Source organism: Bos indicus x Bos taurus, chromosome 8, assembly GCF_003369695.1.
Source record: "Bos indicus x Bos taurus breed Angus x Brahman F1 hybrid chromosome 8, Bos_hybrid_MaternalHap_v2.0, whole genome shotgun sequence".
NCBI lineage: Eukaryota > Metazoa > Chordata > Mammalia > Artiodactyla > Bovidae > Bos > Bos indicus x Bos taurus.
The window spans coordinates 76,516,068-76,534,026 of record NC_040083.1 but is presented as its reverse complement, the minus strand read 5'-3'; the positions used below and the strand labels follow the sequence as shown (position 1 = coordinate 76,534,026).

Here is a 17,959-nt window from a genome sequence, read left to right as displayed (position 1 = left end):
GGAGTAAAGATACGAAGAAAAGAATCAAAGTGCATTATGCATTAAGCGTGTACTGCAGAAATAGAGACCTAGATGAAAGCCTGCTTAGTCTTCTAAACAGGCTCTCTGCTTAATCCTGGCTGGTGCCTAATTAGCCCAGGAGAAGAGTTAAAATCATATTCTTGCTCTATAAACCAGGTACTATGCTGCCACCAAGCTCTGTGAAGAGATAAGGGCTCTTGGAAATGGCTTCTGCATGCAAATCAAGGTGCAGAGAACCCCATCCTCTGAATAACACATGGATTTGGGTTCAGCCATAAGAACACTGTTGAGTCAAGTTGCTGGCTGATATCTTTGGTGCTTCCTCCCCAAAGTTATGATTGTTTTTCATGGAAGCCTGAGATGGTTTGTACTTTGTATTTCTGGTAGTATTTATGACACTTTATGCTTGTGTATCATTCCTTAGTTTTCCAGTAGTCCTGGGGGCTAATATAATTTTGTTAACAGGGAGCATGTATTCTGCTGTAGCACAGACAGAGGGTACCAGGAGCATTTCATGGTGGCTCAGGGGTAAAGAACCCACCTGCCAATGCAGGAGATGTGGGTTTGATCCCTGGATTGGGAAGATCCCCTGGAGGAAGGCATGGCAACCCACTCCAGTATTCTTGCCTTGGACATTCCATGGACAGAGGAGCCTGGGGGGCTACAGTCCTTGGGATTGCAAAGAGTTGGACACGACTGAGAAACTCTGCATGCACGCATACACCAGAAGCATAGATTTTGCTCTGGTGTCAGGAACAGGAGAACAGCCACAGGTCCATACCCAGTCATGGGACTCGTTTGGATGATAATTCTATTCTTCCAATTATTCCCTTTGCTGAGTATATTAGTTCATAAGGCTGTGAAAATAAAGTACCATACAACGGCTGGTTTAAAACAATAGAAATTGATTCTGCCACAGTTCTGAAGGCTAGAAGTCTGAGGTCAAGGTGTCAAAAGGGCCATGCTCCCTCTGAAGTCTCCTCTCACTCTTGAAGATCGCTGGCCAGCCTTGGCATTCATTCCTCAGCTTGAGGCTGCCTCACCCCAGTGTCTGCCTCCACTCTCACACTGCCTTCTCCTTATGTTTCTCTGTGTCTGTATCTTAATTTTCCCTCCATCTTTTGTAAAGGGTATCAGTCATTGGATTTAGGGCACACCCTAACCCAGTATGGGGCTTCCCAGGTGGCACTGGTGATAAGACGTGAGACTTGGGTTCAGTCCCTGGGCTGAGCAGATCCCCTGGAGAAGGGCACGCCAACCCTCTCCAGTATTCTTGCCTGGAGAATCCCATGGACAGAGGAACCCGGTGGGCTACAGTCCGTAGCATCGCACAGAGCTGGACCCAGCTGAAGCGACTTAGCAGGCATGCACACAGGCTAACCCAGAATGACCTCATCTTAATTAATTACATCTTCAAAGACCTATTTCCAAATGAGGTCACATTCAGGGATTTCAGGTAGATATGAAATTTGGGGATTACACTACCCAGCTCACCGCACTGAGCACCCCAATTTAGATCTCCCACACCCTTTGTCATTCCTATTTACTGTTTGGGTAACCTTCATGATTTTGTTTTGTGGCTCATTTCTTCTCCTTTGTGTATGTGTTATTCTTCGTTGAACTTGATCATATGCTCTGACAGCAAAACTTCAAACATTTTACTTCTTCAAACATCCCTTGGGCTGTAGCCCCATCTCTAGATCTTTTGGGGCAACCTTGCCTGTTGTCCTCAGGCATATAGATATACTCATCTAATCCCTAGTATTTAGTTTGAAGATTTCTTTACTTGGTCCATGGCTTACTACGAGCCTCTGCAAGTAGTGAGTTCATAATAAATGCTTGTTGTCTAGAACGAAACTGCTTCTTTTAGAGAGCAGGCAGAAGAATGTAAACTGCCATATTCTTTAAAGACAAAGTAAAACTCACACATCTGAACAAAAGCCATTGCATCAGTCAAGTGCATAACACTAAGTCCCCAGCTGCTGTGGTTTAGTTTTGGCTGGTTTTGCCCTCTTCAGTTTTCTTCTCTCCAATGCTTCTTTCCAGCTTTAGGGGCAGGTTTTTTTTTTTATTCTTGTCATAGCTTAGTAGGTTTGGCCAACTGTCTTTCTTTCTCCCAGGTTTGACTATTTCATCGAAAATTTCTTTTTTTGATCCTTCTCTGAAAAAGTCCATTTATAGGCAGTTTGGGCCTATAAATAATTTCCACATTGTGTTCTTTCTTTATTTCAGAACATGGATAGAAATAATGATAACAAAAGTAATGACAAAATACCTCAAATTTATAATGTACAATTCTAATTGATTTGCACATTTGGTAAGCCATGGGTTTCTAATTTTTAACCTTATCCTTAGAGTGTGGTTGGTGGTGACATGGATGTCACTCTGATTGAGTACAATGTTAGGCTTTGGGGAAGACCCAGCACTTCTTATGGGAGAGAAAGAATGTGGCAGGAGTGATGGATAAAGTGGAGGAAAAGGAGCATCCTCCAGCGGAAGCCTTTATGTCACCAGGGAGATACTTTCAGGGCTTCCTTTTTCCTTCCGGAGTGCCCATGTTGTTTCATAATGGGTGATGTGATTCAAAACTACATGTGTTGGCAGCACAAAAGTTGAAATGATAACTGTGATGGGCCAAGAGATTCCATGCTTGGTATATGAATCCTAGAGGTGGTTCAAATCTGGGTCAACTGGGTTAGGAAAGCTCTATTCATTTCTGTTTCCCTTTGGCTGGAAATATTTTATAATGCCTCATTTTTAGATGCATTTTTGTGGTAAGAAAAAACACCTCAGTACCAAGTTACATAAAAATTTTTATTTTTGCTGTTATAATAATAATTATTATTACTAGTTGATTTATACCAACCAACATTACTCCTGAGGGATCAGTGAGTTACACATCTGTAGCAAGCAGGCACCTGGATCTCCTGCCTTCAGTTTCATGTACTTTTACTAACTTTTTTTGGCTGAAATTCTCAGGTCACTGCACCCTAGTCCCAGGCAGCAAAGTTCCTCTTTAGAAGAACTGCCAAATATCTCTTCATCTGGGCACCTATTTCATGAGTATTTCATCCCCACTCCTTCCTGAAAAATGACAGTCCCCCTCTCACCCTTTGAACCAAGATATATGACTTAGGTCAAGTTAAAGGAGTCTACCACATCCACATGGGTTTCTTCTTCAACTTCTAGGGTGATAGTAACTCCTCTGGGTTGAGTGTGAAGGTCTCAGGCAGTCTGCTGGGCACTCTACCCTATGAACTTGTGTCATCCTCATCATGGTCTCTGTTAACAGGACCCCTGGGCCAGACCCAACCTGCTATCTGGTTTTGTATGGCCATAGGCTGGGTGTAGGTTTCATATTTTTAAATGGTCAGAAGGAAAGAATGTTATTTTGTGACATGAAAAGTGTATTAAATTCAGATTTCAGTGTTTTATTAAAACACATCATGCCATTTGTTTTTATCATGTCTGTGGTCGCTTCCACCCTTCAACAACTGATGGAAGTAGTTGAGATAGCTGCCCTGATGCCTGCAAAGTGAAAAATATTTACTCTCTTATCCTTTATAGAGAAATTTCACAGATCTTTACTTTAGGTTGTTGGTTGCATTCTTATCCCCATTTTGCAGATGAGGAAATGAAAGTTGAGAGTTTTAAGTTTATAGCAATTTGTTCAAATGGTGAACTTGAGATTAGGCATGTTGAATATCAAAGTCCCTGATGGAGCTTCTCCTGTACAGCATAGGCGGTCGGAGAATTCCAAGGACATGTATTTGTGAGGCAGCTGCTCAGCACTCCAGTGTCCCCTAAAAGAGTGCTTAGAGGGTGACTTCATTTTCTCCATGCGCGTGTGGGTGTGTAGATATGCCTGTACCTGTGTGTGTGTGTGATTGAAACATAAGAGAGAGCTATAACAGGAGGAAGATGAGTTAAAGAAACGTTGTTTTTAATCTCTGCTTTGGAAGTAGAGGAGGTGCAATACCAGTAACATCTTGGAGGCTGCTGCTTGTCATTTCAGTCAAAGAGGGATGGAGGGATTATCTGTGCCATTGATGATGATAGTAACAGTTGTCGCTTAATGGTAATAATCATTTCCAACTAGAAGAGAGCAGTTGTTAAGAGAGCAGTTCTCTGTGGCTGGTTCATTTTATCATACCCCAAGAGTTACAGTTCATTATGAGTAATGCTTTGCCCTTTTGGTGTGCAGCATCTTTTTCCACATGCACAGAAAGAGCGTGTGCTCCCGAGCTATTTCATCACCGAACGTGGCTCATCAGGGTCCCTTTGCACCGCTGCCCAATGGGGAGGTGGGGGGTGGCCCTCAGCTCTCAAGCTAAAGCCCGTGAAAGGACCTGGGAGGGACTTTTGGTTAGAAATAAAAAGGTGTCAGTTGTGCTGAACAGGCCAAGGACCCCTGATGCCTGCTTGAGGTCCTTTGGAAAGTAAGCCTCTTTCTTACTTGCAGTGCTAGGAGTCCTTCCTGCAACACCAAACCCTTTGTAGTGGTTTTTCCAGAGTCTGAAAGTCTGAAAAATTGATCACACTTTTTTTTTTAATTTAATTTTATTTTTAAACTTTACAATATTGTATTGGTTTTGCCAAATATCGAAATGAATCCGCCACAGGTATACATGTGTTCCCCATCCTGAACCCTCCTCCCTCCTCCCTCCCCATACCATCCCTCTGGGTCGTCCCAGTGTACCAGCCCCAAGCATCCAGTATAGGATCACACTTCTTTTATCAAGAGTCCCAGAGGGAGGCATGAGAGATATATTCTAGGTATAAGTACTGTCCTGACAAATGCCTGCTGGAGCCATGGGCGCTATGCTTATCTGCTGTTGAAAGGAGTTTGCGGTGCGGGGCGGGGTGGGGGGGGTACTGGTTCATAGCTGTCAACCAAAATGTGCATGAGAAGGATCATGAGTTTATATGTATGTTCCCAAAGTTATGTTTTTCTATTGTTCTTTATAATGATTGGAGGAAGACCACTGTATTTTAAGAAAAATTGTTGAGGGATGTTTGACCAGCCAAAAAAAAAAGTTTCACCTATTTGTTTTTATAAGATCTGAGGATGGTTACTGGTTAAAAATCCCTGGAGATGGGAATGGCAGCCCACTCCAGTATTCTTGCCTGGAGAATCCCATGGACAGAGAAGTCCAGCAGGCTATACTCCATAGGGTCACACAGAGTCGAACGTGACTGAAGCGACGTAATGTGTTTGCATGCTGATTAAAAATAGAAAGTCTTTTTTTTTTAATTTCCATTTTCACTGAGGAGGCTGCTCACCTAATCGTTTCTTATCCCTATCCCCATTTCTGGGCAAGATCTCAAAGTGGAGATGAGGAAGTCTGTCTCTGCTTTATAAATGGCTGTTCCTCTCCCCATGTTCTCACTGTTAACAAACCACCCAAATGACAATACCCTGGGATCTGCTGATGCAAAAAAGGGGGCCCTGAGCTTCCCTGCGGTAGCACTTGGCTTCCCCAGCCTTTATCTGGCAGGTAACAAAGGGCTGTGCCAGAGGAGCCCTGCTGTTCTTGGGGCAGTTACTTGCTCCTGGCATTTTAAAGTGGATTTTTACATTTTTCCCAACTCTGCTCCTCAGTGATGTTCTCATTTTTAGCACTTACATGGCTGAGTAAATGCTTTTCAGCTGTTGACTTAAGTGCAACTCAGTCTTCTTCTCTTCCCTCCCATATCCAGCCTTCCTTTTCCTTCTGTTCTTCTGTTAGGAGTGCTTACCTAAATGTGAACTTTTGTTTGTTGGCATGTTGTGCCAAGTGCATGTACCAAGAACCTATTGGATCTGTCCAAACACCTCTGGGGAGGTTGACGTGCCCCCCGGTGCTGTTCCCTCTTCCAAAGCAGGAAACAGAGGTGTTAAGTGTTTTGCTTAAGATCACTGAAGTCTCTTTTGAGGTTTGAGTGCTCCTGGTGGGCTTGGGTTTCCCGTCATCCTGGGTGCTTCTATCACTGATGCCAGAGTCTTAGTACCACAGTAGAAGTGAACGAGGGTGTTGTCCCCTGCGGGGTGCCCCATCTAGTAATGCCACATAGTGGCTCTTCTTGATGACACTGTCAGAGAAGGGCCCCGAGCAGAGCATAGGCGTTACTGCCTACATGTTACCTCTGTGTTGGGTATTTCTTGCTCTATAGATAGCTCCTTCATCAGACATGTCCAATTCCACTTCTGAACCAAATGTTTGGGCAGATAAGTGTCATCTTTTGCCCTATTCCTCTTTCTCTGTAGCTTAAGAATAAGGCATGGAAGCTGGAATAGCAGAGAAACTGAGCTGCTAGACGAAGGGAGTGGGCTTATCTCCACAAGAGGATTTTGACCTTAGACTAGTCCCAGGAAGCACATGCCAGCTGTCAGCTGGAGCCTGGAAAAGCTCCTTTTCCAGCATTTATGCAGCTGGTGGGGTGTCTGCCAGTGCTCCAAAGCTGAGCTTTTGACCCTAAACCACTGCCAACACATTTGGGTTTAATGCTTTAAAATTTTACATAATTGTATTTCTCCCCTTGTTTAATTTTCTAGAAGGTAATAAAGAGAATTGCACTTAGTTTGGTGGATTTGCTTGTGTGGAGATGGGAAAAGGTAACAGGGATGGGGATGGTCTTCCCTCTCCCCTTAAATTCATTATTCTTCTCCATAGCAGTTATGAGCTTCAAATGTCCTACATATTTCATGTATTTATTTTCATTTTATATCTGTTTATCCCACTAGAATGTGTCTTCCATGAAGATAGAATTTTTTGTTTATATCTAAACCTGTGCCTGATACCTAGGAGGTACTCATTTTTTTTGTTGATTTTAATTAATCCCCCCACTAGAAGTAGCTATTGTAAGCAACTCTAGAGTCCCTGAATCTGTTCCAGCTGTTGAAGGGCAGAGGTTGATTTGTAGGACCTGAGATTTTTCAAAATAGAAATCCTGGAAATTGCTGTAGTGACTCAGACTGTGGACCTTCTAGACCAGTGTTCTAGCGGGATAAATGTGATAGCAGCACTTGGCTGTTTGCCTTAACATCTGCCTCAGAGGTTGGGCACCATCATTCATTAATTCATCTAGACAGGGAGAGAACTAATCCTTTATCAGTAAGCAACTCTGAGGCTGGAAAGCTGAATAAGACATAAGGGTCCAAACCCTCATAAATCTTGTCATCAACATTTTAGGGGGAAATTATTTCTTTTCAGCTTCTTCCAGCCCTGTGAGGGGCATTCCTTAGTTTTACTTCTTGCTGTATAATATAATTTTGCATCCACAACCTTCAGTGTGTTCTTTAAGGAGAAGCCTGCTACTACCTGTGGTTCATTATGTCAAGATCATGCACTCTTTTAACCTATAGGAAATTTTTTTTCTTTTGTTGGCAACACAGGGCCAATGATGCTGGATCAATATGAGACCACCATATATGATGGTAGAAGAAAACGGGTAGAAAATTTCAGACTTGAAAAGTGCTGCCTCTAGGCTTCCCTGGTGGTTTAATGGTAAAGAATCCATCTGCCAATGCAAGAGACACAGGTTCTATCCCTGATCTGGGAAGATCCCGTATGCTATAAAGCACAACTAAGCCTGTGCACCACAACTATTGAGCCTGTGCTCTAGAGCCCAGGAGTGGCAACTACTAAAGCCTAAGCACCCTAGAGCCTGTGCTCTGCAGCAAGAGAAGCCTCTGCAATGAGAAGCTAGCACCACAACTAGTGAGTAGCCCCTGCTCTCCATAACTAGAGAAAAGCCTGTAGACCCAACCCAGTCAAAAAATACATAGAAACCAGAAGGGAAAGAGACACGTGTACCCCAATGTTCATCGCAGCACTGTTTATAATATAGCCAGGACATGGAAGCAACCTAGATGTCCATCAGCAGATGAATGGATAAGAAAGCTGTGGTACATATACACAATGGAGTATTACTCAGCCATTAAAAAGAATACATTTGAATCAGTTCTAAAGAGGTGGATGAAACTGGAGCCTATTATACAGAGCGAAGTAAGCCAGAAGGAAAAACACCAATACAGTATACTAACACATATATATGGAATTTAGAAAGATGATAACAATAACCCTGTGTACGAGACAGCAAAAGTGACGCTGATGTATGGAACAGTCTTATGGACTCTGTGGGAGAGGGAGAGGGTGGGAAGATTTGGGAGAATGGCATTGAAACATGTAAAATATCATGTATGAAACGAGATGCCAGTCCAGGTTCGATGCACGATACTGGATGCTTGGGGCTGGTGCACTGGGACGACCCAGAGGGATGGTATGGGGAGGGAGGAGGGAGGAGGGTTCAGGAGGGGGAGCACATGTATACCTGTGATGGATTCATTTTGATGTTTGGCAAAACTAATACAATTATGTAAAGTTTAAAAATAAAATAAAATTTTAAAAAAAAAGGAAAAAAAATTAAATACATAAAATTACTAAAAAACAAAAAAAATGCCACCTCCTGATTTTTCTGCTAGCTGCTTGGCATCCCTTCTCTGATAAGGGATCTAGTGGTGAGCCTACCACTGGAACCTTGTATGAATTTCTTCCATGATCACATCCCAGAAAACGGAGGAGGAGATGGCAGGAGCTTAGTGACTTTTTCCTGTCTGACTTAGCAGCAACATATATGAAAAGAATTACAGCTGTTGGTCTGCTGTAAACTCAGAGTGAATCAGCACTGAGAGGAGGCTGTTGATAGGGAGCAACAGTTATGTTCAAAGTGAAGCCTGTGATGGTCCCCTCACCTGAGCAGCTCTGGCAACTGCTGGGGCTCCAGGCTTGAGGAAGCACAGAGGGGGCAGGAATATATCCAGGGTGAGGGCACTCAAAACTCCCATATGAGGAGCAGTTACAAGCACTGGGGATATTTATTTGTATTAATTTTTTGGCAGTGTGAGCTTTTTATTGCAGTGTGCCAGCTCCTCTAGCTGTGGCACATGGGCACAGCAGTTGTGGTTGGTGGGCTCTCTGGTTGTGGTGTACAGGCTTAGTTGCCCCGCAGCATGTAGGAATCTTGGTTCCCCGACCAGGGATAGAACTCAAATCCCTTGCATTGTAAAGCAAATTCTTAACCCCAGACCACCAGGCAAGTCCCTCAGGATGTTTATTTTAGAAAAGGCTCAGAAAGACCTTGAGCTGTGTCTTCAAATGATGGAAGGGCTCTCCATGTGGAAGAAGCATTAGATCATTCTGAAGCCTCAGGTCTTGGAACAAGGATGGCTGAAAGGCTTGCCTACAGTCATGGAATTCAAAGATGGCTGCCTGGGGACCACCTCTGAGCCTCACTGCGTGGTCCCTTAGGAGGAGTGCAAATCCCTGTTTGTATCCGATGAGCTCAGATAACTATTGAAGCCAGCCTAGGGCATGGCAAGGAAATACGCTGACCAGGTAGAAGAGAAAATGACAGCTCTCATTTGGGTCTACCTTCTCTGAGCCTCCTTTTCTCTATTTGCCTTCAGTCAGCTGATTTTATTCCCCCAAATTGAAATATTGGGAGTCTATATTAAAATATATATATATATTTAACAATATATGAAATAGTTAATGATATATGGAATAAAAACACTTGCATTTAATGATATAACTCACTATTGTATATATCAATAATATATATGGTATACATTACAGAATGCATGTATTGTAATGTTGGAACAACCTGAATAATTAAAAAAGAATAGATGAGTAATTTCTAGTATATCATATGAACTATTGTGCAGTTGTTATAGACAGTGATTTAGATCTGTACCTAATGTCCTAGATGGATGGGCAAGATAGTTGAATGAGATAAGAGAAACATGCATAGTATGATCTTATTTTGTGAGAATAAATTAAAAAATTACTTATGTGTGTAATCATGTGTGAGGATGGCAAAAGTGGAGAAGCATAGAGATGAAGTGGTTGTTAACAGTGGTTGGAGAGTCTGGGGTGGGGTGGGGAGCTGGGGGACAGAAAGGGCAGGAATGGAGACAAAAGGGAAGGAAAGTGAAAGGGGAAGGCTCATCTGTCTGTCTATCAGTATCCATCTGTCTATCTGTCTTTCATCTCTCTATCATCTGTCTGTCTAGCTTCATTGGTTGTGCTTAAACATGTATTAATTTTGAGGACCTTAATAAAAGGAGGAAGAAAGAAAAGAGAAAAAGCCTTTTTAAAATGCTGTTTTCTTTTTTGTTCTGTTGCTTGTATAACAACTGTCTCAATCTTTCTATTAAGGACACATTTTATCATTAAAAACACTATTAATTTTCATTTTTTAGAGATGATTTAAACAAATTGAAAAAAACCTGGGAAACGTGTGAAGATAAAGTATTTTGAATCAAAACTGAGTTTCTAGATATTGTGAAAGATGAATGACTTAAGAATCCATTTGTGTTTTTCTTCATTTTTTGCTGTATAAGAGGTGTACATTTTCCCCTTGTACTCCAGAAAAATGCTCCCTTTCTTAAATGTAGGGAACACACGGTCAGTTAAGAAACAGTTAAGTCAAACAACTCAGTTAAGAAATTTGCTAGTTTCTGGTGGAGAAGTGGAGCGTTGAGTAAAGGGTTCTGACACCTGTGTGTGTGCGTGTGTATTTTTAATCAGTTTTTCTTTCCTGAGATATCCAGCAAGATGCTGCTATGTTTTCCTGGGAATTGGATGCTTTCTTCCAAACTGTTTTAAATAATTATTTTCCAGATTAAATTACCCTCATTATACATTCATTTTTGATGCTGATAGTCCTTTCTACATAAAGAATTTGTCTACATACAGAATAGTCCCAGACGTTATAGAATTGACTGGTGATTTAACCCCTGCTTATTATGAAAGAAGATTTGAGACAGAAGAGAGTGCTATTTCATAGTCACATTTGGATGTAGACTCAGAGATGATCTCAAGCACCATAATGATTCAGAGACAAATAATAATGTCAGGTCCATAGAAATAATACTACTAATCATCATACTTCTTTGATTTTAAGATGCTCATTTTGTATATGAACTGAAATCTAAATGTATCTTACTATACTTGTGTGCATTTATTAGGTTAATATTGCAAGTCAACAGGGGTCTTATAATTAAAGGTATCAGAAATCCTATAGAATCCCCTTGGGAGCTTATTGAGTTCTGGATGTTTTAATGCAATTAGTACATTCCAGAATCAACAAACCTCAACCAGAATTTCAGTCTACATATAGCCATCTTGATTCAGACAAAGCAAGAAGTTATAAAAGTGTTTCTTTTCATGCAAGCGACTGCCTCATTGATAGATAACACTAAAATAATACTAAAATTATACAGAGTAGAATCTGTACATGGCAGACTGCATTTTAAGAATCTTGATTTTAGTTCAAAGGCACTATCACTTTGGGAAAACTAGTCATGTGTGGTGACATTTTTCCATCTCACAGGCTAAAAAAATATTTCACTAGGCCAAAATCCTGAGTGGTACTTAGGAACAATGTATGTGTCAGAAGAGAGTGGAAAGAATTGGAAGAGAAAATGTTATTTGAAGCTGTGGCCTGGAGAGAAGGAAGGAGCCGTGACATGGAAATCTGTACTGACCGACTAGGTTACCTGTATCCTAGTTTGCTTCAGGTGTCTTGTCAAGCATTTCCATTGAGTTTTGTGGTCACTGTTGCTTTGTTTCTTCTTTCAGAAAATCCTCCTCCCACTCCCCCCAGGCTAGAGTGGGGAAGGCTGCATGGCTGACTCGCCTGTGTGTGTTTGAGTTCATGGTCTTTTGCTGCTTTTCTCATGCTTTTTCTTTATGATGTTTCAGCTCATCCACCATACACCATGTGCTTTAGAGTGAAATTCTACCCACATGAACCCTTGAAGATTAAAGAAGAGCTCACCAGGTATTTTGTTTGTTTGTTTGTGTGTTTAACGTGCCCCTTGAGCCAAAGCCAGGGCCGCTGAGTCTTCCTTCTAGAGCAGAGCATCTCCACCAAGCAGACGCCTCAGCTCAGTATTTGGCTTGGCATTGTTTCTCTTGCACTTAATTGTCTTGGGATTTTTCAAACCGTTGTCATTAGGAGTGTAATTAACTGTGCCAAAAAGCAGTGGGGATAAGGAGGAGCTGCTCCCTGAAAACATCTGACAGTGGGTTGCTAAAAATAAACAGAAGATGACTGTCTTTAGGATATGGGCAAATTCATAGCTAGTGCAGCCCCTGGGACTTATCCTGGGGATCTAAGATTTTCTGGAAGGGAAAAGATCCCTTGACAGAATGGAATGTTTGTCATCCCACATTCCACTTGCTAAACGACCAACCGTGGAGCCAGCTACCCTCTCCTTGTAGAGTGTTCTCAGCCCAGCTATTTGCATTTTCTAGTTCTTGGGCCTCCCCCCACTTCTTGTCTCCTTCTGCCGCGGCCACGCGCAAATAGTCTACTTTCTGGAGGTTCCACAAGCAGCCTTGGCAGTGCCACTGAGCAGGGTCCCAGGAGGGCCTACTCGGTGTATAAAGAAGAGCCCATGCTCTTAGTGCTTAGTTCTTAATGAGGCTTTGATTTGATGCTTAGTTCTTAATGAGGCTTTAATTTGATGACTGCAAAAAGTCTTTGCATCTAGTCTTCTCTCAGAATAATCTGTGTGGGTCCAAGCACAGAAGAGAAGCAAAGGCAGTTGGCCCTGATCATTGTGTGCAGAGGCACGTGTAGGGTTCTTGGGGGTTGTGCCGTCTTATTATCCATGAGGGGCCAGTCAGGCTCCACCATAGTGGCAAAGGGTGACGTTGGAAGGGAGCCTTTCTCTATTAGTAATTTGTGCATAGCCATTGGTGGAGGTTTGTGCTTAGGGGTGGGGCAGGGTATGCAGGGGAAAGGAGATGATGGACATTGTAAGTGGTGGTTGGCATTTTGCAATCTGGCCTGCCTTTATTAAAAATTAAGATAAAATTCACATAACAAATTATTTTTTGTTGTTTCAAAGTGTACAATTCAGTGCCATTAAGCACATTCAACATGTTGGGCAACCATCACCATTATCTAGTTCCAGAGCATGTCATCATCCCCCTGACCCCCAGAAAGCTCATACCCATGAGCAGTTACTACTCACTCTCTCATTCCCTGGCCCAGGAAACCACTCATCTGCTTTCTGTCTCTATGGGTTTACCTGTTTTGGACATTTCATGCAAATAGAATCAAATTGTATGTGGCTTCAGCCTGCTTTTGGCTTGAAAATTTAATCATTTATTTGTTAAGTTCTGCTATCTGCAAGGGCTGTATGAGCTACTTAAATAAATAGAGAGAGAGACATATTGGAGATATTTGTCCTCCCCTCTGGGTGCTAACAGTGTAATTAGGAAGATCAAATCAAATACTCATGCCAGGCGTTATTGCATCAGGGGGCCAAAATGGCTCACTTTTGTCACTTGTTTGCTTTAAAATCTTTTCTGGAGGATAAAAACTGAGTATGTATCACAATATAAATTAAGGATGTGTTTTTTGTTGTTGACATTGAGAAAAGCCCCTTTTGAAAGTAAAAGGGTACAAAGTTTTAGTCACTAACTCCAGTTAAATCCCTCTCAGTTAAATTTGCTAGCATTTTCCTACTTTTGTCTGAATAGCTAAGGTATTAATAGTGGAACATTTTTATGTCTCTGATGGAAATTAAGATAATACTGTGTCCTTGCACAGGTAGAAATGGGCTTTTCTGAGTTAACACTGTCCTTAGAATTTGAAAGGAATCTGCAAACTATGGAATGACTCAGATACTTAGGTTTAAACCCTATCTCGAAAGAGTTTAGTTTTTCTTGTTTGATAAGTTATTTTATCATAAATTAATCTAAAATTTAAGAAGAAGTTAATAAATGAGACGCTAAGATCACATTTATGACCAGGCTTAGGTGTAAATAAACACTGAGAAAGAAAAGCAGTTTTAAAAGAGCAAAACAACAAGAATACTCAGCAAGAAGGACATTTGAAATCATTTTTTAACCTTTTTATCTCTCCATTTACACCGTCACCTTACAATCTTTTAGATTCCTAGGGCTTTAGGTAAATGCTATATACAATTGAGTGTAATAAAAGCATATTGCTTTAAAATGTTTTGGTAAGAACCATCTTTAAATTCATACTAGATGGAGAAGTGTATCACCAATGGTACATAATAATGTGTGACCCCGATCCTCTTGTGTTTTCATTGCTTAATTCTTTCATGCAGGGAGGGGTGAGACTACATGTAAATGCATTATTATTGTTGTTTTTTGGTGACTGTTACATTAAAAAATGAGTATCTGAACCTGAAGCCATTTGCAAGGCTCAGTGGATTATGTGGAACCCATAATAATCCATGATTATTTCTAGAGTTTGCTAATTTGAGTAAGGACCCAATCTCAGCTGTTGTGAAAGCTGATTTTCTTTCTCAGGAAGCTTTCATCAGACGCAATATCTGAGTTATGGGATCAGAACCCAAACCTCTGATTTATGAGTGAATATTTATTTGAAACCATTTTTCACTGCTAAACTCACCAAAACGTGGAAAGGAATGCTTTTGGTTTAATGTATACATTCAGCATGTAGCAAAGAAACTTGATGGCATTCAGCCTGGCAGTTTAAAATCTTTAAGAAAGATTTCATCATCTCAAGTATTCGTACAACCCTGGTATTCTGAATAGTCAAGGGCCTTGGTCCTCAAAGTCAGGTCACTGAATTAATAGCAACAGCGTCACCTGGGAACTTGGTCTCTGCCCCAGGCCTGGGATGGGGTCCTGCAATCTATATTTTCATAAGCACTCCAGGTAATTGTTGGAGAGGGAAATGGAAACCCAGTCCAGTGTTCTTGCATGGAGAATCCCATGGACAGAGGAGTTTGGCAAGCTATGGTCCACAGGGTCTCAGAGAGTCAGACACAACTGAAGTGACTTTGCAGGTAATTGTAAAGAACAGCTGTGCTGTGCTGTGCTTAGTGACTCAGTCATGTCCAACTCTTTGCAACCCCATGGACTACAGCCGACCAGGCTCCTCTGTCCATGGGGATTCTCAAGGCAAGAATACTGGAGTGGGTTGCCATGCCCTCCTCCAAGAACCACCACTTCAAGGCAATTGGATTTTCAAAAGCATTAGTTCCCTTAGGTAGATATTAGAGCATACAGTTCGGGGGGGTTGGTATGTCCCCAGAGTTGTGTCACCATCACTGTAATCCCCTTCCACAACATTTTTATCACCCCAGCAGCAAACCGAGTACTCAAGCAGTCCTTCCCGTTCTCCCCTCCCCTCAGCCCCTGGCAGTTATGAAGCTACATTTCTGTCTCTGTAGACTGGTCTATTGTGAAAATTTTATACAAATGGAATCATACAATATGTGGTCCATACACCTTTTATGTCTGACTTTTCACTTAGCTTAATGTTTTCAAGTTTCATCCCTGTTGTAGCAGGAATCAGTAGGTACTTCCTTCCTTTTATGAGTCAATAATATTACATTATACGGATATACCACTTTTCTTTATCCTTTCATAAGTTGATGGGCATTCGGCTTTGCTATGATGAAGAATGCAGCTATGAAAACTCATGTACACGTTTTGGTGAGGAATAAGATTCTGATTTAATTAGGTCTGGGTAGGATCCATGCTGGTATTGTCTAAAAGCTCCCCCGTGTAATTCTGATATGCAGTCAGGATGAGAACCTCTGGTTTAGAACCTTTTTACTCAAGTGTGATCCATACGCCTGCAGCTCAGCATCACCGGGGAGCTTATTAGAAATCTGGACTCTTGGGCCTCACCCAGACCTACGGAACCAGAATCCACATTCTAACAGGATCTCTGGGTAATTCACAAGCTCACTAAAGTGTGAAAGGTGTCAGTTTAGGGAGATACTCTGGGTCCTTGACAAAATGGGTCCTTTGACAAAATTCACAGTAACCCAGACAGGAAATTTATTAGGGACTACCTTTATGCCCTGCACACAATTCCATACAAAGCTGGGGACAGAAAGTGTCACTTGAGCCTCCACGGTGTCCCCAGTGCCTAGCACTGTCAGGGCCTAAAGCAGGTGTGAGGTAAAGATTCATCAGATGGAACCACCAGGGAGCCACTGAACCCATCAGTGCATCCCTGAGTCAGGAGATGGTGAGCTCCAGTGCTCTGGGATGGGACTAGGTGGGCTGGCAGCACCTGAATGGTCTGAGCACTTCAGGCAGGCTCTCTAAGTGGGGCTGTGCATGAAGCTGCTTTGTTGTCATTCAGTTGCTCAGTCATGTCTGACTCTTTGCGATGCCATGGACTGCAACACGCCAAACCTCCCTGTCTCTCACCATCTCCCGGAGTTTGCCCAAGTTCGTGTCCATTGTATCATTGATGCCATCCAGCCATCTCATCCTCTGATGCCCTCCTCTCCTTCTGCCCTCAATCTTTCCTAGCATCAGGGACTTTTCCAGCGAGTTGGCTGTTTGCATCAAGTGGCCAAAATCCTGGAGCTTCAGCTTCAGGCTGAGTAAAAGATGAGATTGTTTGAGCTCTGGAGGTAGTGACTGGGACCGATGGGGTGCTGCCCGTACCTGGCCTCAGGAACCTGGAAAGAAGAAAAAGGTTGATCTCTGCGACTTAAACTGTAAAATAAGCAGAAAGAATCTGCAACATCTGTAAAGTTACTTTAGTCAGAGATAAGGACCCTAGGCCTGACCCTTCAATGAAAGAATCAATCCAGCTAAGAAATAGGAGGAGATCTGAAGAGGGCATGATTGGCGTGGAGGAACAGAGGAGACAGTGGTGACATGACCTGAGCTAGGAGTGGCAAGCTAACACCCCGCCCCCCACCCATCCCCAGCTGAATCGAGCCAGGCATATTTTTTTTGTTTGGCGCTACAGTGTTTTCAAAAATAGAGTTTGCTGCAACATTAAAATTCAAAGGATTTTACCTCTCAATGAGTCTCTGTGATGCTGGAGCTGCACGGTGCTGATCCTTCCACGGGAGCCAGCACCTTCTGTCCTCTGCTCCTCGACCCCTCACCCCAGCCCCTGTCACTCAGAATCAGGTTTGTCTGACCTGGAGAAGATGGCAGGAGAGGATACTAAACAGATGACAGCTCTCACTGAGAATAAGCTGGCTTCCTGGCCTTGTAACCACGTCTTTTCGAGGTTGATTGAGTGGGACTAGTCTCTGTAAGACTGAGTGTGTTTCCTGACTCATTCCACCAAGAGCTCGGGCAACCTGTACCTGAAGTGCCGGTGGGGGCGAGGGTGTCTGTGGTTGTCATTGTGTGGGACTTTTCTCCCAGGGACGGTGGCTGCTAGGCCCCGTGGCTTTCCTCTGTCCTCCCCGTGTCTCTTGGAAGTGGCTACAGACACTTCAAGTTTTCCGAACTCTGGGGGCCCCTCCCAGTTTTCCTCTGCTTGCCCTCCAAGCAGCGCAAGTAGGGTTCTGGGGACCCAGGTGGATTAAAGATACACAATCCTTCTGCTTCTTCCAGGCCTCAGCCAAAACTTATGGCAACTCTTTCTCCTTTTTCATTGCAGATACCTTTTGTACCTGCAAATTAAAAGAGATATTTTCCATGGTCGACTGCTCTGCTCCTTTTCGGATGCTGCCTACCTGGGTGCTTGTATCGTTCAAGGTAAGTGTGGGCCCAGCTGCGCATCCCCACTGTTGTACGGGACAGCAGAGCTTCGGCTGTTCAGAGCCTCTCTCCTCCCCAGCCTGTGCTCATCCTGTCCGTGTCATGGTTGGAGGCCAGTCAGGGCTGGGTGGTCAGCAGTAGAGCCCCCCTCCTTCCCTCCCAAGCCCCTGGGGTCCTGGTGGAAGGTGGGCTGTTGTGGTCCCAGGGGCCTCTGCATGAACAGAGTCCTCAAGGTCCCAAGGGAGAGCTCAGAGTCTCTGTTTCGAAGGGGATGGAATCCATGACTTTATAACAAGCTCTGAAAGATTATGGGGTCTTCTATGCCCTGAGCTCCAAACACCAAGTGTGGGGTATGCTGGGTATATTGAGCGGGCGATCTGTGTCCAGGAAGGCTGGTGTCAAACAGGTGTCAT

At 42.9% G+C, this 17,959-nt stretch overlaps 1 protein-coding gene across 2 annotated transcripts in view; it reads left to right on the top strand.

Annotated features, from left to right (window-relative positions):
• Positions 1-17,959, top strand: part of FRMD3 (FERM domain containing 3) — a 341,097-nt gene that overhangs the window by 204,262 nt on the left and 118,876 nt on the right. For both annotated transcript variants that reach the window (XM_027550087.1, XM_027550086.1), the window contains exons 4-5: positions 11,769-11,847; positions 17,446-17,543. In XM_027550087.1, coding sequence (XP_027405888.1) covers positions 11,769-11,847; positions 17,446-17,543 — 177 coding nt within the window. The remainder of the gene's footprint in view (positions 1-11,768; positions 11,848-17,445; positions 17,544-17,959) is intronic.